Source organism: Lytechinus variegatus, chromosome 2, assembly GCF_018143015.1.
Source record: "Lytechinus variegatus isolate NC3 chromosome 2, Lvar_3.0, whole genome shotgun sequence".
Classification (NCBI taxonomy): domain Eukaryota; kingdom Metazoa; phylum Echinodermata; class Echinoidea; order Temnopleuroida; family Toxopneustidae; genus Lytechinus; species Lytechinus variegatus.
This window is the reverse complement of record NC_054741.1, coordinates 78785328-78809831: the sequence shown is the minus strand read 5'-3', so window position 1 is coordinate 78809831 and position 24504 is coordinate 78785328. Positions and strand designations below refer to the sequence as shown.

At 35.8% G+C, this 24504-nt stretch overlaps 1 protein-coding gene across 5 annotated transcripts in view; it reads right to left on the bottom strand.

Moving 5' to 3' along the window:
* The window catches only part of LOC121409155 (nitric oxide synthase, brain-like), a 103097-nt gene that overhangs the window by 42607 nt on the left and 35986 nt on the right, over window positions 1-24504 (bottom strand). For all 5 annotated transcript variants that reach the window (XM_041600997.1, XM_041600996.1, XM_041601000.1 and 2 more), the window contains 4 exons: window positions 19827-21792; window positions 8497-8627; window positions 7816-7978; window positions 7153-7244 (listed from right to left, as the gene is read on the bottom strand). In XM_041600997.1, the coding sequence (XP_041456931.1) occupies window positions 7153-7244; window positions 7816-7978; window positions 8497-8627; window positions 19827-21557 (2117 nt within the window). In that variant the 5' untranslated portion in view covers window positions 21558-21792. The remainder of the gene's footprint in view (window positions 1-7152; window positions 7245-7815; window positions 7979-8496; window positions 8628-19826; window positions 21793-24504) is intronic.

The window sequence follows — 24504 nt, the reverse complement described above, 5'->3', positions numbered from 1 at the left end:
TTCACCATAATGTGTGGTACAGTTTATTCTTTAAAAAAAACCTCCATTGAAACTTGCCTCACCTCCATTTAAACTGGCTTCACCATAATGTGTAGTACAGTTTATTCTCTTGAAAAAACCTCCATTTAAACTTGCCTCACCTCCTTTAAAACTGGCTTCACCATAATGTGTGGTACAGTTTATTCTTTTAAAAAAAAACCTCCATTGAAACTTGCCTCACCTCCTTTCAAACTGGCTTCACCATAATGTGTGGTACAGTTTATTCTTTAAAAAAAACCTCCATTGAAACTTGCCTCACCTCCATTTAAACTGGCTTCACCATAATGTGTAGTACAGTTTATTCTTTTGAAAAAACCTCCATTGAAACTTGCCTCACTTCCTTTTAAACTGGCTTCAACATAATATGTGTGGTACAGTTTATTCTTTAAAAAAAAACTCCATTGAAACTAGCCTCACCTCCTTTTAAACTGGCTTCGACCACCATAAAGTGTGGTACAGTTTATTCTTTTTAAAAAACCTCCATTGAAACTTGCCTCACCTCCTTTTAACTTGGCTACACCATAATTTGGAGTACGGTTAGAAAGAACTTCCTTTAAAACTTGCCTCAACTCCTTTAAAATTGGTTTCACCATAATTTAGAGTACAGTTATAAAAATCTCCATTGAAACTTGCCTCACCTCCTTTTAAAGTGGCTTCACCATAATGTGTGGTACAGTTTATTCTTTTTAAAAAACTGAGCTCCATTGAAACCTGCCTCACCTCCATTTAAATTGGCTTCACCATAATTTAGAGTACAATTATAAAAACCTCCATTGAAACTTGCCTCACCTCCTTTAAAACTGGCTTCAACAGAATTTGTGTGGTACAGTTTATTCTTTTTAAAAAACCTCCATTGAAACTTGCCTCACCTCCTTTTAAACTGGCTTCACCATAATGTGTGGTACAGTTTATTCTTTTTAAAAAACCTCCATTGAAACTTGCCTCACCTCCTTTCAAACTGGCTTCACCATAATGTGTGGTACAGTTTATTCTTTTTAAAAAACTTCCTTTAAAACTTGCCTCACCTCCTTTAAAATTGGTTTCACCATAATATACCGGTACAGTTTTTTCTTTTTAAAAACCTCCATTGAAACCTGCCTCACCTCCATTTAAACTGGATTCACCATCATGTGCAGTACAATATATTCTTTTTAAAAACCTCCATTGAAACTTGCCTCACCTCCTTTTAAATTGGCTTCACCATCATTTGTAGTACAGTTATAAAAACCTCCATTGAAACTTGCCTCACCTCCTTTTAAATTGGCTTCACCATCATTTGTAGTACAGTTATAACAAACTCCATTGGAACTTGCCTCACCTCCTTTTAACTTGGCTACACCATAATTTGGAGTACGGTTAGAAAGAACTTCCTTTAAAACTTGCCTCACCTTTAAAATTGGTTTCACCATAATTTAGAGTACAGTTATAAAAATCTCCATTGAAACTTGCCTCACCTCCTTTTAAAGTGGCTTCACCATAATGTGTGGTACAGTTTATTCTTTTTAAAAAACTCGAGCTCCATTGAAACCTGCCTCACCTCCATTTAAATTGGCTTCAACATAATTTAGAGTACAGTTATAAAAACCTCCATTGAAACTTGCCTCACCTCCTTTTAAACTGGCTTCAACATAATATGTGTACGGTACAGTTCATTAAAACCTCCATTGAAACTTGCCTCACCTCCTGGAGGGCGCTCTTTAATATGCCTGTAGGTTGGAGGTTGTACGAAAAACGAAATCACGTTGCAGGGACTGGAAAAGGGAGTCTCTGATCTCGTCTTCGCTGTTTTCGTTTTTACAAACGGAATCACGGAGCGGAGAGCGTGTTCTGATTTTGTTTTTGATGCATGAAAACACAAGTCACAGAGCGAAAATCGTGTTCTGGTTTTGTTTTTGATACATAAAAACACAAATATAAAATGAGAAATCAGAGAGAGCCCAAAACATTTCTGATTTCAATATTCTGTTTTTGAGCAACAAAAACGAAATCACAGCACGGGTTTTCACGCTGTGATTTCGTTTTTTGTTTTCAAAGACCGAACCACGTACTGATTTTCCGTTTTCGCTGTACGCTGAACGGGTATGAAAAACGAATTATCCATTAGTACCCTGATTGTAACGCTACTGCCGATCTACTTTACAAGCACTTACCCTGATCCTCCGAAGTTAGGGTAAAAAATCAGCCCTTTTATTATTACGTAATTTGAGTCGATTTGAAATCATTTTGTCCACTCTTGTTTTCTTTTACAATTCAGCATAAAATATAGATGATAAACAAATAAAGTTGAAAAAAGGTGAACATGTCGACTTTCTATAAAACAAGGAAGTATTCAGTGATTAAATGCAATAAGTCGGACAAAACAAAAGTGGTGGAACTTAAATTAAAAAAAACAAGGCTTGTATTTATCAGGTCTCTCAAAATACAATTAGTATAAATGCTATTTCTTTTATGAAATAAATAACAAAATTAGCCAAACACTGTCAAGAGTGACTACAGAATTAGACAAGTACAATGTGACAAATAGAATATGACAGGTAACGGATAAGAAATACAAAAGACACACGCAGCGATTAAATAAAATAAAAAATACATTTTTGTTTAAATAACAGTGGACATAAATAAGAATGAAAAAGCTGATGTAAAAGAGTAAATGAAGGAGAGAGCGATGGGGGGTGGGAGGGGAGAGACATAAAAGAGAAAAGGGGTATATGCAATTCGATCAATGTTTAGGTGAAAAGTATTTAGAAAGCAACCTTTTTTCCCATTTTTTAAAGCTATAGTTATTTAAGCTTTGGGGTACTTTTAAGTTGTCATCTAATAATTCTAGAATTTAGTACCAGTAAACGTAACAATCTTATTTACAAAAAAAGGTTCTTGTCAATGAAATTTGTGAAATATTTATTGGTTCCATATTTGCAGTTCCGAAGAGAACATTTGGATCTGGGTCAGATGTACATTTATGTTCGAGTCATCTACAAACAAAATGAAATGAAATAGGCGAGAACAATTTTGATTATCATCTATGTAAATTAAGAAGTTTAAAGGTCCCAGTAAACTTCCTTGCGGAACTCCAAAATAAAGGCTTTTCTTAGGTTTTTGTTTTCATATATTAAGGCCTTACGTAAAATATGCTCATGGCTACGATAGAGTTCATATTTCACTAGATTTCATCCCAGTACATTACTATCTCATCAATGCTAATAACAGCTATTTATCGCTAATATCCGAAGAGCGGAGGATAAAAACAAAGAAAGCGGAGGATCAAAACAGAGAAAGATACATTAAAGAAAAACAAAAATTCCATTTCATTCTTTAAAAATGACGTCCGGTTATATAAGGAGAAAATCTGATCACTGAGAATCCAGGAAAATATCAAGATTTATGAGACATTTTGCCTGTTTATTTGACAGATTTCCCTTTAGTGTTAGTGAAATATTTGTAACAATTTTACTGCACCCGCTATGCCCCCACACTCTAAAAAAGGATTTACCCAATTTGGGGTAAAATGGGAACATGTATGTTGGATAAATATTTTGTAAATTTTACTCAATGTTGCGTTGAAATAGCACAATATGGGGTACAAAAATACCTAGCAAACGTGCATATTCCTTTTTACTCAATATTGGGTAAAATTTTACTCAGTGTTTTTAGAGTGCATCGTTACCCCCATTGATCCTACCACCTTGATTAGATCTAGAACCCCCCACCCTCTTCCTTTCTGTAAATTTTACAAATTCATGTGCGCAATTAGATTTTCAAAAATCACTATTAGGAAATCACTCAACTAAACATTCAAATTGGCAGATAAACTTAATTTTGTTATTGATCTCAACTGACAAAGTTATATTAATAATAAATCTAGCTTTGATTGATCGGTATTCGGGTGGGTGATATAGGTTTTCATTCGATAGGTTTGTTCGATCCTGGTTGAGATCTATATGCTTTCGTCTGCATGGTCTGGTTTGATGCAGACCCTACTCCATGACGTCCCTGTTACATCTGAGAGATTCCCTACCTCGGGCCGGCCCGGGGCCTACCTCGGGTCGGAAAGAAATCAGAACATCCCAAACCTACCTCGGGCCCCCGCTCGGGTCACCTTTTAGCGAACCTACCCGAGACCACATCCAGAGGTAGTCTCTGGTAGGTATCGGGCCGGCCCCGGTCCACCGATTCGTAGATGTAAACGCACACAAGCTTTCGAACCTATCTCGGTCCGTTCGTCAGCTGTCAAATTACGTCATAGCGCGCGCTATCCCCTCCCCAGCCCCGTCGTTCTTCGAATGTTGTGCGACATGTGAATTGTGATTGATAAAGTCTTTGATTTGAGTGGAAAGAAGGGAGCATTTTAAACGTATCCTTTTCAAGTCGATCATATCTTCAACGACTGCTGGGATCATCAGCATTCTTCCAGAATAACGAAATAGAAACAACTTCAATATAAGCGCGCAAATTATTCAGAGCCTAGATCGAGACCGGGATCGAGAGCGCCCTTTGGTGTCAGCATCGGTTACCACTCGAAACCGTACCGATTGGGGAGGGAATGAACGCTGTGATGTAAACAGACCACATTTCGGACTCAGTCCGTTCGCGAAGCTAATCCACCGACTAGTTTTTATCGATCCCTTTGGCATGTATGGCACGGCTAGGAAAAGGGGAATTTCACTCGTCTGACTTGGGTTAGGCAAGACCAAGATATTTTTAAGTAACATTACCATTCCTCGGTACCTTTTTTCTTTGACTTATTTGTAAAATGGCATGGCCTAAGCCTAGTGTTATCTGCGCTATTTGTTTCGGAACAGAATGGCAATGGACTTTTTTCTTTTTGTGTGGTCGTATTGGTATATTTAACGATCAATTTTGTCGTAAATTTGGGAAGGATCCTGCCAGCCTTTTCTCGGTATGTGACCTTCAACTTGACATTCAACCTCAGCTGCTTTTATAAATGATCAAGATTTGCGATCAGTATAGACAGACTGAGAGAGACCTATGTCTGCTGGACATTGGTTATCATAACGATTGTCATAGATATATAAACAATGGGGCTCAGTGGTATTACAGGATTTTTTCTTTTCCGGGTGATTTTTTTAACAGCTTGTTTTCAGTTTGGAATGTTTTAATTGAACATAATAGTAAAAAATCTCAATTCTATGAATTAGTTTTATTAGAGTTCACTCTCATCTTTAAAGGTAAGTTTTTGTAACGAATACGAATACGATATCAAAATGAGTTCGTACAGAATCCAATGAAATGACCACCAAAGTGTCTGTTTATATAAATAAAGAATATGTGCCAAATGATTCTGGAAGAAATTGTGTAATCGCTGAGAAATTAGCAAATAAGCACAAGATTCAGGTCAAGTGTCGGGCGCGACATTCAAAGCAATCATAATACACTGCCCCACGTGCGATTATTTGTGTTGGTGATCTTCAGTGTGAATATTTTTCAGCGTAGATTTCAAGATTTCACAAAGTTCAGTTTATGTGACTGTACCAGACCTAGATCCTCGATGATATACTGACAATTAAGCCTGGTTTTACAGACGTTCTCATGAAATCAGTGTTTATATACTGCAACTACTGGCATTTCTCTTTAATGTTTATTTTTTTCTATTCTGCTTATAAGTACATGTATATACCACCAATTCCAAATCTCTATTTTTCAATCGGAAAGGCACTCCTGCGACTTCTCAAATTTATACGTAATACGCAAATATCTTCATATATTAGACTGTATACAGGTCAACTCGGACCAGTAAATCATGCAAGTATATCACATTTACCACCTGCAGGGTCATACTGAGCAGTGACCCCTGAAAATAATTCTGGTCAAGTTCGACTCTCAAGGCTTCGGGTATAGCTACTACAGTTCATCAACAGGGAGCCCATAAACTCAACCTCTATTACCCTCTTGCCTTTTCAGGTGGAAGAGATGATACTCCTATGACCATGGACTTTAGTTTTATATTCCAAGGTAATGGAAATTTAACCTTTGACCTTAGTCTGCATTCTGAGACCGCGGTAATCACCCCATACAGGTCGTAAGACGGGGGTCAAATTGTTATTGCGCAACTCCCAAAGAGGCACCGAACTTGGAAGAAGGTCGGAGTTTCGATATTTTGAGATAGATATTGGTGCCGAGGAAAGAATTCTCTGACATTATTGACAAATGCATAAGAGTCAGATAAGAGCCATACACCCCCCACAAAAAAAAGGTTCAAAATATTTAAAGGTTTGAAAAAATGTCTAATTTTCCTCTAACTTTACCCGAAATGCTTTTGGAATAGCACACCTTCGTGAGTGAAGACTGTTCTTTCTCAGACTAACTCCAGATTTTACTCCCTTAAAATTAATTTTGTTTTTGGTTTGCCAACTTATATAAATTATAATAGAATTCCATATTTTCAAATTAGCATGAAACATGAAGGAAAATCCCACAAATACTTTGACATCCCAGGAGTAATGCGTTACGTTGGCTATAGGCGTAGGTGGAAAGGTATTAGGACCGACTTTAGGGAGAATATCGGGTAAATCTTCGGCTAAATCCCAGGATGAAAGGTAACTTTTCTTGCGTCAAGATGAGATGATATATTACGATGACATCTCAATTCATATAAAGAGACAGTGATTTCGTTCAATGCTTTTATCTTTTATTCTCTGAAGATGTCATATTATGGTAGGTCGAAAAGAAGAGAGGACTTAAATCGTTAAGTTCATTTAGGTGGAATCATTTCAGAGAAAGCCCAAACAAAGCAATGTAATCAGAAGGAAGTGAAATGTCTATGCAAGTATATATATATATATATATATATATATATATATATATATATATATATATATATATTAATCAGTAAACAGAAAATCTGGACTAAGCCAAAGGGGTTTTCGTTCAATTCCTAAACACATATCCATATCATTGTATGATAAATCATAAAACAATGACAAAAATCCAAGTGTTTTGTCACGGTCTTATTCAAGACGAGAAAATAAGGTTCTCTGAAAGTTTCATCCTTCATAATGAACCGAGGGGTAGGGGACGGGGGGGGGGGTGAAGTGGGAGGGGAGGTGGGAGATGAAAGGTGAGGGGAAGGGGAGGGATAGTGTCGTTTGTTCTTACCTGAGATTGCCTTTGTTTGTGGCATAGCTCATATGATTACAGATAGCCTGGAACATTTCCTGGGGCGTGCTAGCATTGCGGGCATCAAATACCTATCAAGAAGAAAAGATGTAAACCGTTTAGAAATAACAATTTTTTTTAAAATTAAAAACAAGCAAGAACAGAAAGAAGAAATGTGATGATTGATGATCATTCAACAAGGAATGATAAAAAGCCTTTACACCTCACTCTAGAATACAATTAGCACGCAGAAGTGTAAGCAACTCTTCATTGTACTCAAAGCTATATATAAACAAACTTACAATCGGAATTGGAGCATGTAATTGCTTAATATCAGGAAGTGAAGTTCATTGTGCAAAATTACTATGAACAATTGAAATAACAAAAATAACAATTAAACACGATTTCTGTTTCGAACAATAAAATATGGATTTTGAACAGCCAATTCACAGTGTGTAAGTAGTTTTCTACGCGACATTTCAACGTAGCATGTTCTCTTTCTCACAATAAATGTGAATATTTTGCAAAGGTTCGAAGTTTTACCGAATTTGATGGCGATTATGAGTTGAAATTAAGCCAAAAATCACATAAAGCATTTGAATCTATAACTTGACAATAATGTGATGGTAGTAATAAACTGAATCTGTGATTTGTAATCTCTACCTGTAGTTTAGTCCACTGTATTCTTCCAATACATCTCGGAGCATTCCTCCACGCGGTTTTAGCTCCAAGGATAAGCTCAGTCTCAGTTAGCTGGTACGTACCAGTCTTCTCAATGGAATCCAATACAGCCGCCAAACGCTTCTTGTGAGCCGCTGTATCTGCCCTGGTAATACCATAATAAAAATGAAATACAAAAATTAATTAAATGTACCGTGGTCAGGTAGGTGACAGACTTTTGGCATCACATGATTTCAGCACAGAGATAAAACATGTCCATAAGTTGAAGTGGCTTCAGAATCGGGCAATGGAAATTAATAGGTTAATAAGCCCTATGTTGGCAGTCATACCACCGAAACTGACTCCAATTCGAGCCAGGATTATTATTCCAAATAATATTATATTGGTTTAGGGGTCTGTTTTGTTAATGGGATTGTATCATGACCGCACGCAGATTTTTTTTTGGGGGGGAGCGAAGCGATCGAGCTTATCATTTGGATGCTTTTCCATTTTCTACAGTAAATTTGAAGAACTGCCTTCACCCTTTTGTTCAATTTTGTGAAGGTTTGCAGTAAAAAAGTTCTTTTTCAAAATTTCTGTGGGGAGGGGGGGGGGGTAGCTGCCTCCGCTGTTTACGGTTATGGATTTGACTGCGACAGAGGAGTAATGTAAGGACAGACCTACCTCTTGATATGAGTAAAGTATTGATTGATGAAGTCAGTGGCATGTACAGTAAGCTCATCCTTGCTCCTTCTTTTTTCTCGAGGAGGAAACATGATTGAACCCATGCATTTCTTTTCCGAGCAATGAAGATCCTAGGGTAATCGAAAGTATAAAAGAATGATGGATGAATATCGAGCCGTCAAAGCGAAGAAATTTACATTGCGACCTATTCTATCGATTTCAAGGAAAATCAAGATAAGTAAAACATCGGGACTAAAGACGTGAAAGAAGTGCAATATTCATGATTTTTATCATAAAATATTTGACTTAGATTTTGTTTCATCTCATATAACTTAATTATTACTATTTTCAATACAATTTATTTATTCCATTTCCTACTCCATTTCATATCCAGTATGCCTAACAAAAAATAAATCAGGTTTTGTTTGCTGGGGCTACCAGAAAAGTGCAATGATTATGATTGCAGACGGCAGCTGTTACAACTTTATTTGTGAATTGCAAAGAAAGAAAAAAAAATGTTTTAGACCACAAAAAAATTGTTTAAGTTTTATGTCAAAACTAATGAGGTGTGGCAGATAGAGAGAGAGAGAGAGAGAGAGAGACAGCGATAGAGCAGAATCGTTCACATTATGCTTCTTACAATAATTATCTTCTGTGATATTACCTTCATGGAAAAATGTTCTTCATAATACAATTGATCACAACGGTTTGAAGAAGCGACCTTTGTACAAAATATTGTTACATATGAAACAGTGACTCTTGAGAGCCAACTCTTATTTCTCAATTCCATGTGAACCCTAGATTAGTTTGCCAATAATTCATGACACCAAAGTGACTTTTCCTTGATAACTATATGAATTTACGACTCGGCTGGGCCACTTTGCTCCCACCGAAGGCGAAAAGGCCTACTCGAGAATCGGAAAAGCCTCATGGGTAGTTCTCCGGGCTTGTCTCACCCCCCCCCCCTCCAACAAAAGAAATGTGGTACTTAATGCAAATTTCTTATATTCCCTCTTTTCTTGCTTAATTGGGAGTTGAATGTCAAAATAAAACATTTAATATCATTTTGTGACCGGATTGAACACTCGAAGGAGCTGGTGGTTGATCATCCGAAAAGCTATATTGTCACTCTAAAACGAGTACGTTCGATAACGGTTTACGGAGTAAAATAATGTTGGCAGCAGGTAGATTTCAATCAGTGTTGCTTTTCGTAAAAGTTTTACCCAAGGAATGTCCATGTTCCCTATTTATCAAATTTCAAGGCAAGGTTTTACAAAAGCTTTCTTACAGTACAGTGGAGAACTAAGGAAATTATTCTTAAGGGCTGATCGAAGTATTGATCTCTGTCTGAAAGTCAACTTTGTGTGTGTGTCTTTTTCTACACATTGTAATCGGCTATGCTCCAACGTCTATAGTGTACACTTCATTTATGACCAACTTATTCCACCCATTATTTACCAGGATTTTCTTTGTAAAGATATTCATTATGATTTTCTACACATTCTTTTCTCGATGCAATGTTTTTTTTTCTTAAAAATTTTGTTCTTATAAGATTTTCTTAACGGAGTTTGACTAGCAGAGATTGCAATTGGTTTTGTTTATTTTACTATGAGTAATTCTATGTGTTTATATTATGCAGGGCCGTCTTGTAAAATAGTATTTAAATTACTGATGGGGCTACCCTGTTGAAATAAAGCTAAATAACTATTTATTGTGAAGGAATTTTACGGTATATTATGCGCTCATAAGCGAAACAACAATAAGACAAACAATCCAATTTAGGTTACTTTTCAATTGCTTGCCAAAGCGGAATGTAATATCCATGATTGTGTATGTCATGTCATCCTTCTGCCAAAAAATTGCATCAAGACATTAAAATGATTTAATACATGGAATGGGATAACATATTCTTCGATAACTGGGTTACTGCTTTGAACAATAACGTTTAAAAGTTATCAAAACACGGAAATAACGATAGATAGACACCATATATCTTCGAATTTTATCTCCCTTCAACATGTTCAAGTCGTTCAAGGAATTTTTTAATCAAACATGAACTTTCTTTCGAGTTTGTGGGATGTGGTTGAGAATACGAGAAAACACTGTTAATATTCTATTTTCGTTGTTTTACAATACTTTCGAGGAATATAGGGGTATAATTCGTATTCCTGAATTTCATTTCTTTTGGGGTGGGAAATCAACAAGTAAATCAAAGAGCTCGGAAGACATATTTAGAGCAAGATGTTGATCGGATGTGGCGGATTAGAATTAAACACTACATTCTAAAATCAAGATTTGATATGAATCTTTTGAGGTTATTACAGTATATGCAGAGAATAATATCAAGTTTTGAATATTGTTTTTAGGTCAACTGTGTCTCCCGGGTGCAAGAATAATGACACGTAACTTTCATCGCTATGACTCTGATGAAAGAGTTGCTATTATATATTTGTCCACGAGTAAAAATAAGAAGAATTAAAAATGAAATTGGAGAACAAGACGATGGAATTTTTCATGGACGTTTCCTCTGACATAAATAATATCTACACGTTTATTCCAGTTTCATATTGCCTCAAGGGGACTCGAGAAAACTATCTTATCATGCTTATTGTCATGAACTTGCAATGTTGGAAGCGACTGGGTGTAACATTCAAATTTTCAAATTGAAACCGTTAAAGAAAATAATTTAGAAGTGGTGAAGCGTTTTTGATACAAAGATCACTGTGTACCGATCTAAGTTCTTCGTCACTTTACGAACGACAAATGGCCACTAATGTTTAGGTTTGTCTGTATTAAAAAGTGTAGCCATTAAAATGAAATTTTGAAAATAAATTTGCATTTTTTAAAATCTTGACCATACAAGATCAAATATGATCGAGAATTATATTTAGTTTCATCAAATGCGGTACTTTTATTATTAGATTCGTGAAATAGCCCTTAGTTGGTTACGGAACTCTGATGCAATCACTTTGGAAAAAAATGCACTCGTTATGTTAAATCACATTTAGTTTTGCTTATATATGGTATTGGACCGTATGTATAGTTCTTGCTCATATGAAAAGGATTGCATTCATGACAGATAATGATATCAACATCTTGCCCCGCGACACCCACCTCTCCAGTTCCACTAAATGTAAGCAGGGCAAGTGTTTCGTATCTTTTTTCTTCTGTGAATATGTGTTTTACCTTCGTCAGTTTTTGCTGTTCCAACTTATAGGTTCACAGTTCCTTACTGGTATATTCAAATTTATTCTGTATAAGAACTTGATCACAAGCGGAGTAAACTTATATGAATATCTAGAACAAAATCCTCTTAAGGTAATCGCAAAATTTCGTAATTCCGAGTCAGATGACAAGAATGCGGTTATATCCTTTAACGAGTTATCCTAGTACGTGATCTTCTGATCAGATTTTCATTTCATTTAAACACAGAGAACTTTGAAAGATGATATTTAATAATCTCATGGTGAGTCATATTGTCTTCAATCAAATAACACTGTTGGGGAAATCCCGAAGAGAGAGGGAGAGAGAGATGGAAGTTATTTCGATTTTTAATACCACGTGACTCTGACCATGGACCTAGTAGGCATGGGCGGAAATCCCAAGGGGGAACAGGGGGTACATGTCCCCCTACTCAAAATAGTAGGGGACAAATATCAAATGCCCTACTATTTTGGGTCTTTTATGACGGTAAGAAATTCTTCATTCAAAATCGATATAAAATATGTATTTTAGGACGATCTGACCTTACTTTTGCCTGATAACCTTTTTTTTGCATGTCAATTCTATTTTCGTCGAATAGACCTGAAATTTTGGGTGATATCCTTTTTTTCAAATTTTCCAGCTCCTTGTCCCCCTTACCTTTTGGGAAAGATTTCCGCCCCTGCTAGAAGGTCCATGCTCTGACGTAATAATGAAACAGAAATTTTCATGCTACTCATTTTGTAATTCCTCTTTTCCCCTTCCCTTTTGGCTTTAACATTTTGGCAAGTTTGTTACTCTGCCGTTTCGGCACAAATCAAAAGATAATCAATATATTTTTTCAGTGTACAAAGAAATCAATGATCTTAATCCAAAGGTTGAAAAGTAGTAGGATATGGTCAGCTTTTCCCATGCATAGGCCTATTAGATTATTTTTTTATTCATTTTATCACAAAACTAATTGATATTTAAGGTAAATTGTGATGATTCTATTAAATCCATTCATCATGACGAACAACTTTTCGGAATTCTAATGTAAGTCTCTTCCGAAATACTTGTCCAAAAAATCTCTAAAACAAATAATGTGGTGGCTAGATTACACTATCTTAGACAATTACAACTTTGCAGTCAATGAATTCAATTGAAAGTCTTTTTGATTTCTCCAGGTGTAAATCAAGAAAGTATGACGTAGAATGATGTTTATAAACCCTTCAGGATGGGTATTTTGGGGGCTATGCGGAAGACCGGGTCAACAATGTTCTAAATGATGACGACAAACAAGCTTATAGTAAGTAAGGATCAACAAAAAGATCAGAACCAATACCACTTGGAGGAACACGGAACCCTTGGAGATATCTGCCTGCTCACGCGCTCAGACGCACGTAATCATGGGGCTTTTTGGACATTCTTCCACAATCATGACAATTAAATCATCAAAAGTTCCGAAATTCCTGTATCAAAAAGACAGCCAAGTGAGCATATCTAATGAAATATTTTACCGATAATGTTTAGGAAATGGTGCGAGATTTCACATTTCAATAATGACGAAACATGTTTACAAAAATAAAAAGAGCAGCTCACTTGAGCGAAGCGAGTAGTTCGAATATTTTCAAGCTTATTTTGCGAACAATCGATGATGAACGCTTTGATGTACCGTCCAATGTTTCAAAAGGGATAAATTCCGAAAAGACCCCCCCCCCCAAAATGATATTGATTAAGTAAAATACGGGAATATTTTGTCTCCATTTTCCACATTTTATGCGTAATTTTAAGCGATTCATAAGTCTATCACATATCAAATCGAATTATTTGCTATATGATATGATCACAAATTAAATCTTTGAACTCTATCAACTGCACCTGCATTGCACCTACTTGATCATGTTGATTAATGAAGACATTTATGAACCATTTATGAACGAGGCCGCCATCATTTTCAAGCTTAACCACTCACGATGGCGGTCTCCTGCATTCGTTTAAACTGAGATTTTCTTTCAATTGAATAATTCTTATTATATATATATATATATATATTCACTATGACTATTGTTTTATTGTTTTGAAAAATCTAAATGTATCTCCTTTGTAGATGTTAAGTTGCATATTTATCTTGAATGCAGAAATAAATAAAAATCAATCTCGAGATTAATTAAAACACAATCGATGTATTTTGATGAAGAATGTTTATAAAAAAGATAAATAAAAAAAACTTGCTGAAACCGAATGTGAAATCGTGTTTAGGAAATGGTGCGAGATTTCACATTTCAATAATGACAAAACATGTTTACAAAAATAAAAAGATTACAGCTCACTCGAGCGAAGCGAGTAGTTCGAATATTTTCAAGCTTATTTTGCGAACTATCGACGATGAACGCTTTGATGTACCGTCCAATGTTTCAATAGGGATAAATTCCGAAAAGATCCCCCCCCAAAAAAAATAAAAAAATAATATTGATTAAGTAAAATACGGGAATATTTTGTCTCAAATTTCCTAATTCTATGCGTAATTTTAAGCGACTCATAAGTATATCACATATTATATCGAATTATTTGCTATATAATATGATCATAAATTAAAACTTTGAACTCTATCAACTGCACCTGCATGGCACCTACTTGATCAATGAAGAAAGACATTTATGAACCATTTTTACGAGGCCGCCATCATTTTCAAGCTTAACCGCTCACGATGGCGGTCCCCTGCATTCGTTTAAACTGATATTTTCTTTCAATTGAATAATTCTTATTATATATATATTTTTTTTTTCACTATGACTATTGTTTTATTGTTTTGAAAAACCTAAATGTATCACCTTTGTAGATATTAAGTTGCATATTTATCTTGAATGCAGAAATAAATAAAAATCAATCAATCTCGAGATTAATTAAAACACAATCGATGTATTTTGATGAAGAATGTTTATAAAAAAGATAAATAAAAAAAAACTTTCTGAAGCCGAATGTGAAATCGTGCTCTTTCAATCTAATAAGCCTTCAAATATTGCAAAGAAAACGGCTACAAGTTGCTTTCTGATTAAATTCATCATTATCAAGTTCACACTAAGAAATAAAGGTTCAAAATTGAACCCCGAAAGGTTGATGCAAAATAAGCACACTATGGGTGCAAAAATTGAACCCATGATTTGGGGTTTAAATATTGAACCCTGCGGTTGGGGTTCATTTTTGCACCCTGCGGGTTCAAAACTGCACATCAAATTTTAAATTGAACCCCTGGGGGTGTAGTTTTGAACCCGTAGGGTGCAAAAATGGACCACAACCGCAGGGTTCAATTTTTTAATCCAAATCATGGGTTCAATTTTTGAACCCATAGGGTGCTGATTTTGCATCAACCTTTCGGGGTTCAATTTTGAACCTTTATTTTTTTGTGTGTTTGGTAAAAATTGGGGCCTCTATGATTAAAAAAAACTGTTTGTATGATGTTGATAACTAGCATGACTATTTAATAATTACTGTTTATTTATTTACTATTTAATAATTACTAATGCTCCGTGCCAGGCTTTCCTGTCCTTTCCGTATCGAACATATGACATTGATCAGTGTTGGTTCTGAACACAATTTTTAGACCATGATTGAAACTTAACCTTCATTTTCTTTAATGGAGAACTGATCATGCATGTCTTATGAAATACTAGAAATCCCGCCACACAAAACACTTGAAGAAAATCTGTCAACAATTTAGGAATGAAGATATCAAGTCTTTTGATCTCTTGGACAAACTCGACATTTCTGTTTGTTTTTCCTCTTTTGGCGTGTGCGAATCTTCGTGTTTGAGTGTAACGTCTTAATAATGTCCCCATTGCACTCGATCACCCTTTTTGATAGGGGGGGGGGGCTACATTTACAATGTGTGCAGGAACCTTTTGTGCGCAAAGTGGTGTACACTGGTAGGGCATTGAAATAATTGGAAATGGAAACGATGCCCCTATCTATGGACACAAGACGGGTTGAACTTGCGACGAACAGATCGGATCTGGCTAACGTGTGTTTCTAGGCAACGATAAACAAGTTAATGACCTAACATTACAGAAGACATACAGTAAGAATGGGGACCAGACAGTTAAGGTTGGATAGAAAGAGAAAAAGATATCCAACAGGTTTAACACATATTAATTGTCAATTATTGGCCTTATTAGACAATACGAATATTTCTGAGAGGCCACTTTACCATGTTTACCGTCATTGTTAAAAGAGATCAGTGTGACATAACGATGATTTGTTAAAAGAAATTTGAGTTCAATTTCAAATCAAGGATAAAAGTCCCAAATAGACCGTGTGTTATTTGATTAAACACAGATTTTTTTTTTATTTAGTAAACCGTCCCGCAACGCATATACGCTAGAGTTGCCGACTTACGCTTTATTATAAGGTTTATTATAAAGAGGACAATATCCTTGCATGGTTGAATATGTTAAGGTGCAGCAGACCTTGATATTTTTAATTTTGTGTTATATAATTTATAATTCAATTTTGTTTATATATTTCAAATTTTGTACAGTGTAAAGCACTTTGATATGGATCTCATGAAAAGGGCTCTTCCATTTCTGCTTGAAAGTAGGTCATCAATTATATAGCAATGAAATCATTGTGAATTCATACCCACTATTAAAATGAATAGAAATGTCACTTTTAGGTCAGTGTTGGTGACCGGTCAGCAAAGGTCGTACTAGATTGATTGACTTTGCACTCGTTACATGATCATTATACTAGCAAGCATGGCGAGGGCTATCATCACAGATTATGGTGTAGCTGATGTTTTGTTGTTGTTCCTATTCAAATAAAAAAGATATGAATATATCGGTATGTTTTAAGTCGTTTTCAAACTATTTTGATTACAATAGCTCACGTGCATTATAAAAGTTCCGAATACTACAAGCGTTCTCACGCATACATAATAGGCACAAATGCACGGACTATCTTCGAATTCGAGAATAAATGATAATAATAAAATTCTATTTACCCAGGTTAGCCACTTTAGTTAGAAAATTGCTCTACCTTATTACCTTTCTCCAATCTAAATGTTGAGCTCTTAGCAAAAAGGCAGAAGGTCCCATTTTTACAAGTTTATGGAATGACTATCCCGAGGATCGAACCCACGAACTCCAGTTCATGAGGCGAGGCGGACGCGGGGAAAAAAAGGGTGGAATAAAAAGAGTGATATCGAAAGTAGGGATGGTAGTGAAAACTAAACAGATTTTGTTCTTGCTTCTGATCTACGATTTCTTGTTATGTCAAACCTGTGATTGTTATGATGGTTGGAAACAAATTCGAATTTAGCCTAGGCCTATAGGGCCTATCTTCTATTCCATATTTTTTTTCTTAATTTTTATATTTTACTTGTAAATAATACATCTATCGCAGCCAGGTCACAATATTAAAATCACATATTGTATAAACGCAAATCTCTATCACTCTGATGTTTTCTCGTAATATATTTAAGAAAATCTAAACCTTTGGGACACTAGAGTTACCTATATTCCCTGCAGAAGGGAAGCGCCAAAGGAATAATTAAGAAAAAATAGAATAACAAAAATAAAGAATAAAGAAAAAAATATTATATGTTTAACAAAATATGTATGTACATTGATTTGATAAAAAACTATATATATTTTCAATTTCCTTACAAATTCATTCATTTTATTTTTTCTTCGCAAAGTGTATTTTCTCTTCATTCGTGTATGTAATTAGGTATGTACATATTATATTTCTGAAATTCATTTATCTAAACGATAAGTTTGCATATTGTGCTGTTAATTTCTACACTTTTACTAACAATCGTGTACAGAGACAGGGAGAAATAATTTTGATAATAAACGAATAAATCAATGCGTAAATTGTTAAAGAGAGAGAGAGAGAGAGAGGGGGGGGGCAGAGACATAGGCGGCGGAAGCGGGGGGGAAGTGTCCCCCCCTAAATTTTTTTTTTTTTTTTTTTTGCTTGTCAAAGTTTTTTGGAGCACTTGTCCAATTTTTTACATGTGTCCATCCCAAAATTTCAGGTAGACACCCCCAAAATTTTTTTCCTTCCGCCGCCAATGGGCAGAGAACGTTGGAGAGAGAAGGTGGGACGCTCATTCGAAATTGTTACCTATCGTCATTATAGTCATGATAGTTGTCCATCGTCGGCGAAAGGTACCCCAAAAAAGCAAGCCGAGATGTTAAACTACGTCCGATGCATTTTTTGTGCATTGAAAAACTTAATCCTTGCGTGAAAAATATTGGTAGAAATCATTGATTCTGCCGATTCTATTCAGTTTTTATGATTTCTTGTATAACCCCTATATCTATCTAAATCACAATTCCCAACCAAGCTTTAGTGATATTAATTTCTATTCACAAAAAAATTTGTTTAGTTTAGGAGTCGTTAGCACTATATTTTTTTTCCTCGAGAGTGCAGCTCAAATTGAGGTGTGCCGTGACTGTCACGACATTTTATTTTCTTCTTTTCTTTACCCCCTTTTTAAAGTTTTATTTTATTTATCTATTTCATTCTTTGATAAATTTATTTTCTATTTTATTTTATCTTATTATATATTATTTCATTCCATCTTTCTTTTGAAATTTAAATGTTATTATTATTATTTTGTTATTCATTTTTTTGCGGGGGGGGGGGGGTTATATGCCGTGAACAGGTTGATGCTATACAATATATGCGTTTAGAAATATATTTGTTTATGTGTTTAAACATCTATTTTCTATCTATTTTATTCACATTTTAAAAAAATAAATTCGGATGTTGTTGCTGAAATTTTTATTATTTCATTCCATCTTTCTTTTGAAATTTAAATGTTATTATTATTATTTTGTTATTCATTTTTTTGCGGGGGGGGGGGTTATATGCCGTGAACAGGTTGATGCTATACAATATATGCGTTTAGAAATATATTTGTTTATGTGTTTAAACATCTATTTTCTATCTATTTTATTCACATTTTAAAAAAATAAATTCGGATGTTGTTGCTGTAATTTTTTTTCTCAAAAATACATGTATTTCTTTCATTCTTTTCGATATCGCCGGTGATGTTTTTGAATAACAATTGTTGATTCCCATACATGAATATTCATTTGTGCTGTAGGGAAAAAAGTTTAAAAGGCAATAGACACAGGAAGTTGATACTACAGTGAGAACTACAGTACTCAATTTGAGAATTATCATGGATCTATCTATTCCACGTTGAAGGGAAATGTTGCATGTTTTAATTTGATAGTGTCCTGGAAATAAGAATTTGACTTTAAAATGTTTCTTATTTTACTTCCAATTTTTATGGAATTTTCTGTCTTATACTTGTTGAACTTTCCTCTTTTTATTCAAATCAACTTTTTGTTAGGGTGCACTTGTCCTTTAATTCAATTGAAAAAAGGTTGTTTTCGGACAAAATGTCAAAAATGGATGTCAAACCACAATGCCAGCAAAGTTATCTTTTATTAACAAACTTATTGTGAAACGGAACATATACGCTGTTAAAAAAACCCGTGATTTTACAGAAAAATAAAAGATTTTGCAGAAAGAAATAAAAGAATCATTCTGTAAATTCATAAAACAGGATTTTTCTGCAATTTAACAGAACAGGTCTGCTTAAAAAGGTAAAAAGGATGTTTTATTCAAGGTAGTTTGTAAGATTCCATACACCAAATATCAATTTCCTGTAAGATTACGCAATCTGGTAAGATTACAGGTGTTCTTGAGACTCTACTGCAAGAACTTCTTTTATTTTAAGGATAAATTTTCTAACAGTGTAGAGAAAACAATGTTTCCTATTCTAAACACTATTTTTGCTCTTGTGCTAAATCAATATAATTGTGTTCAATCACAGAAATCATGAGATGAGTGGAATATTATTGTATTCATTGATGATGTCGTTTTTTTTGCATTGTGTGCGTTAACAGAGAGACAAAGATCACATTGCTATCGCACAGACTCGAAGAAAGAAAGTTATAAAAAAGAAGGTTCCGAAGCTTGACTAATCTTCCAACTTTAAATGGGTCAGAGGAACACGTAACACAGTCATTTACGTAAGGTCACAAACTGAGGTAATCTTGGACTGGACAAGAGAACCAAACCCTCATTCGAATTTCATCATAAAATCTATATAAAAACAATAATATACTTACAATGAATGCCTTTTGATGCAAGGTATCTGTAAACTGCTTTCCATCTGCGACATTATGAAGTCTGACGTATTTGGCCTGTTTCTTGGTGAAAGGACAGACAGGACCTGCTATTGTAGGACCGTTGCTTGGTGGTGGACTTCCTCCATTCTGCTTTGATTCTGTGTTCTTATTGGAAGAATTATTCTCCTGAGGAGATGGTATTGGATCTGTTTGGATTGATATTTCACTGGTGGAGACATTATGAACTGGAGTTGGTTCTATGAGAACGCCGTTCGATTTGCCGTTGATATTGATATGATTTGTTCTGTTCTGCTTAATTGGGGTAGAAGCGTTCTTGTTGATAGAATAGCTCCCGGCCTGTTTAACCCCCTCAGGCACAGATACAACCCCATTCGCCGAACACCCCGCTCCCATACCGTCTGCTATCCCGTTAACTAAAGTCCCGTTAACCCTCAAGTTCTTGCTATCAGGGGTAATGGTACCGTTGATGCTATTGTTACTCGGACCAATGCCGTTCACGAGTGGTTCTTTGAGCAAGTTCGCGTTTAGTGGTGTTCCTTCTTCGGGCGGTGTTTGTTGACTAAACTCCTGTCGGTCGTGTACTTCTGTCTTGCTTCGCTGCACCCCCGCAGGCTCTGATTCTGAATGGAACTCGCTTTTGACCTCGTTATGGTCACGTGATCCGTTTGCAAAGTTGACGTAAATCTCTCTCGTTTCTTTTTCTGGGGATGAAAAACCCGGACTCCTGACCGTGATGATCCTCTCGGGACATTGGATGCCTTTACTTTCGGATTGATATTCGTGTGATTCCTCAATCAGGGACATTCCCTGATTACGCGCACGTTCTCCGTCTAAGTCGTAGTCTACAGATGTGCGGGGACTGTCGTAGTAAAATTCTTCATGTGGCTGTTGCTGTTGTTGTTGCATGATCTTCAGCTGGTAGACATCACGAGGGTAGGTGCCGTTCCATGCAAACACGTTTTGATATTCAGGGATACCATGGCGGTTGCAGTAGCAAGGGGATGGTTCACGATAGCTGAAATTCCGAACGGGGCTTGTCGGTAGACTACCTCGAGCAGGAGATCTACTACTATCTCGATCACGTCGCGATCTACGCGCAGGACTCCCATAGCGATAAGGACTATTGTCCGGTGTATGAGTCCGTGGTCGAGGTGGTTGATGGCTCCCATGTACGATGATGCCGTTATGGAGTTGAGCTTGGTTGTAGATGGTGTTTTCATAATTTGGTAAATGTGCATTGCGAGGCCATGTCGAAGAAGGGGCACGTGTGGGACTCCTTGAACTGTCTCGACTAGATCGCCGCTGCTTTTTGGGTCCGATACCCGGTGACGTCTTGTTTGGTGTTTCATCTGTCTGTTCCGGTTCGGTTATCCGTACAATATTAACGGCACCATCCGGTGACATGACGGTTTCCAGTCGAGTGCGGTAACCTTCAGGACCTTTCAAAACGATCACACAAGGCGTGTCCATAGGAACGCTTCGAAGTACCTCAAGTGCAGTATTATAAGGCACATCTGTAAGTTGAACGCCGTTAACCGCAAGAAGTATATCCCCTATCCGTACGAGCCCCGAATTCTCAGCCACTCCTCCGGATATCAAATCCGAAATCAGAACAGGCGGATTGCACTTTCTCTTCCTCACCAAGAATCCGAGGCCATGCGGCGGTCTCTTCACTAACCGAATAGAAAATGTGTTTGGATCGTTCTCCATGGTTGAGTCTTTTTATATTTGTTTTTAGAATTTTACTTCGCTTAAAGTTCCAGAGTTTGGAACGCATCAATCACAGATAGCTAACAAATATCCCTTTGAATCCGATTTTCACAAAATTCAAGTTTTTTCTCCTACTTCAAAGATGAGGAATTGACTCTCGATGTATTTAAAGAACTATCGTAAGTGCTGCTATATCCACAACCGAGAGAGTTGAAGTGACGATAAACAGAAGTGCCTGAGGGGAAAACAGAGAAAATATCATATTAATGATTTTAATAGCCAATAATTTGTCACCACGCCTAGGGGTGAAACATTTCAAACACTACCCAATTATGGACGATAATAGCTATTCAACAGACGGGCGGGGATAAATTAGTCCAATTTGTCGCTCCAACCCGCACGGTAGTTAGGATTCAAAACATATTTCCATTTCCTTCAAATACAAAGTTAGTTCCGCCTACGATTTCTTAAATAAATATTTTCCTAACTTGATTTTATACAGGATCGAAGACCATTTAACTTCTTCTTGAAAGTGAGCGGACTTCTCTATGTACTTTTTGTTGAACTTCACACACGAACTTCAACTTGCTTTTGATAATTTGCGGAATAATATTTGTTATGTGTCCGAAATATAAACGGAAATCGAAAATTGCTTTTGCGATTTGATGGACATTTAAATGGTATAATCATCATAATGAAGTGTAATGATGCGGATAATTGAATTTCACCAGAAGATGATCACAATTAAATTCTTAGCGATAAATACGACAACTTTGGTGAAAACGGGAATCAATCATAAACGACCCTATATGGTGGGCGGAGAACACGTTGCATACAAGTCCAAGCTCTGTCCAAACTGTAGCCTACTTATTTCTTGACTACTTTGCAAGTATCATAGACGTTTCCATTGATTACAGTGTCAATTGGATATTCCGGTCTGAAATTATTCATCTAAATAAATAGAATAAATTTCACCGAGCAAAAGGTTGAAAAGTCCATTGAAATCTGATAACAAACAACGACGTTATTGAAATTTAAAGTGTAGCATTTTTTGTGTGAAAACAATTATCATGAATATGTAATAAGTAGGCTGATGATGTATAATGTCCCCACTTTCCTTTTTTCTGTTATATCCTCTTTGTACGAAAGTAGGTTACATTTATTATTTTCTAACACGTTTAACCAGTAGGTAATCCGATTTTTTTATTTTGGAGTAAAAGGGGAATAAATATAATTTATATGGTATAATACAAAAATATGTAATGGAATGACATCATTAGATTAGCTTTTTCATTGTATATTCATATTGATGAACACGTGCCTAGGATTGTTTTACCAAAGTTTAGAATGTTATGATGTTATCATTCTGTGTCCGATTTTGATGAAAATTTCAGTTAGTTGTATGTCTGATTTTACTGTAGGCCCGTATTCTATAGTCAGGTTTAACTTAGACCATTGTCTAACTCTGTGCTATAAATATGGGAAGCCAAAAGTGTCAATTTTTTATTAAGTTGTATGTTTTTTGTATTTACCATGCTCTTTCCTGATTCATCGATGGTGAAGACAATCATCTATCCATACCTCCTAGACAATTATGAATGATTTGTGAGCCAAATTAGCTTAAAATATGATATCTCTACTGATAGTGATTTATGTAACAATTGGCTATCCATACTTAACCACAACTTTATACCAGAGTTTAAGTTAAACCCAACTTCAGAATACGGGCCATACAGATGTACATTAAGGGTGGCGCTATGCACGATATGAAATTAGTCTGTAGTCGAAGCAATGGCCAAGAAGCGAGTACCAAGATTTTTTTCTTGATTGATCATAAGAGGTTTAGATCTCTGTATTTAATTGGATGCCATTTAATGATTAGATAAAATGGGGACAAGCTGAGAAAATTGTTAGCAAACACATAAAAGTTTGTTGTCCTGAGGTTATATTTCAATTTAAAATGAGTGATCTTTTCTTTAATGGGCAGCGAACTAAAACACTTTTGTTGGAAAGTTCAGTTTTTACAATTTATCTGGAGAGTGAGCGTGGTACAACAGTTAGAGCAAAAGGAGGATAGAACAATAAGGGGGTGTAAGAGAGGCAAGGAATATAGAGAGATAAAGGAAGAGAGAGAGGTAAATGGAGAGAGAGAAAAAGTGTGAAAGAAATAAAGACGAAACAGAAAATAAGGGGGAGTGAGAAAGATAGTGCAAGAGATGGGAAGAGCAGATAATGAACTTAATATTCCTTGATCAATTTTATAGCAAGCTTTTGATTTGGCAATATTTCCTTTCATTTGATAATTTCTCTTTTCTGCAAACAATACATTGCTTGAAATCAGAAGCATTTATTTCTTTTTACGACTGGGGCAGTGAAAAGGCGTTAATCCCGGAAAAAATATGATGCCAATCGAGCGTAGCGACCAAGTCTGCTGGGTTTTTTTTTCACATGCATGTAAAAGCATTATTAATTAATGTTCATTATGAGAGGGCATTGTGTACAAGGGAGGGCAACGACCGAACGAGAAGATTATTGATAATTGATATTCAACATTTCTTTTGATATTCCCTTGTAGACTTGTATTGGTGACTTGCATTTGACTGCTTTCAAGGGGGTGTTACTGAACTTTGAAATTCAGTAGCATTGTTGTTTATTGTCTGGTTTTGATGTGATTTTATATGCATTTTGCTTGTCGAATTTTGCTCTGTCTGTGTAGATAGAATAGTTTTCTGCCCGAAATGTCCCTTAAAGCTCATCTTTCGTCATCCTCCATTATTGTATACTAGTTTTGTTGATTACATATTGAAGTACGTCCTGATGCATGTCTTGATGATATGTTTTCCCGCGTCCAAAAGGAAAACAAAGAACTTCACAAGTCTATTCATTCTACAATAACAAATGTAGTTCATAAGGAGTTTGCTACATTGTTCGATAGGCTAGATGAACA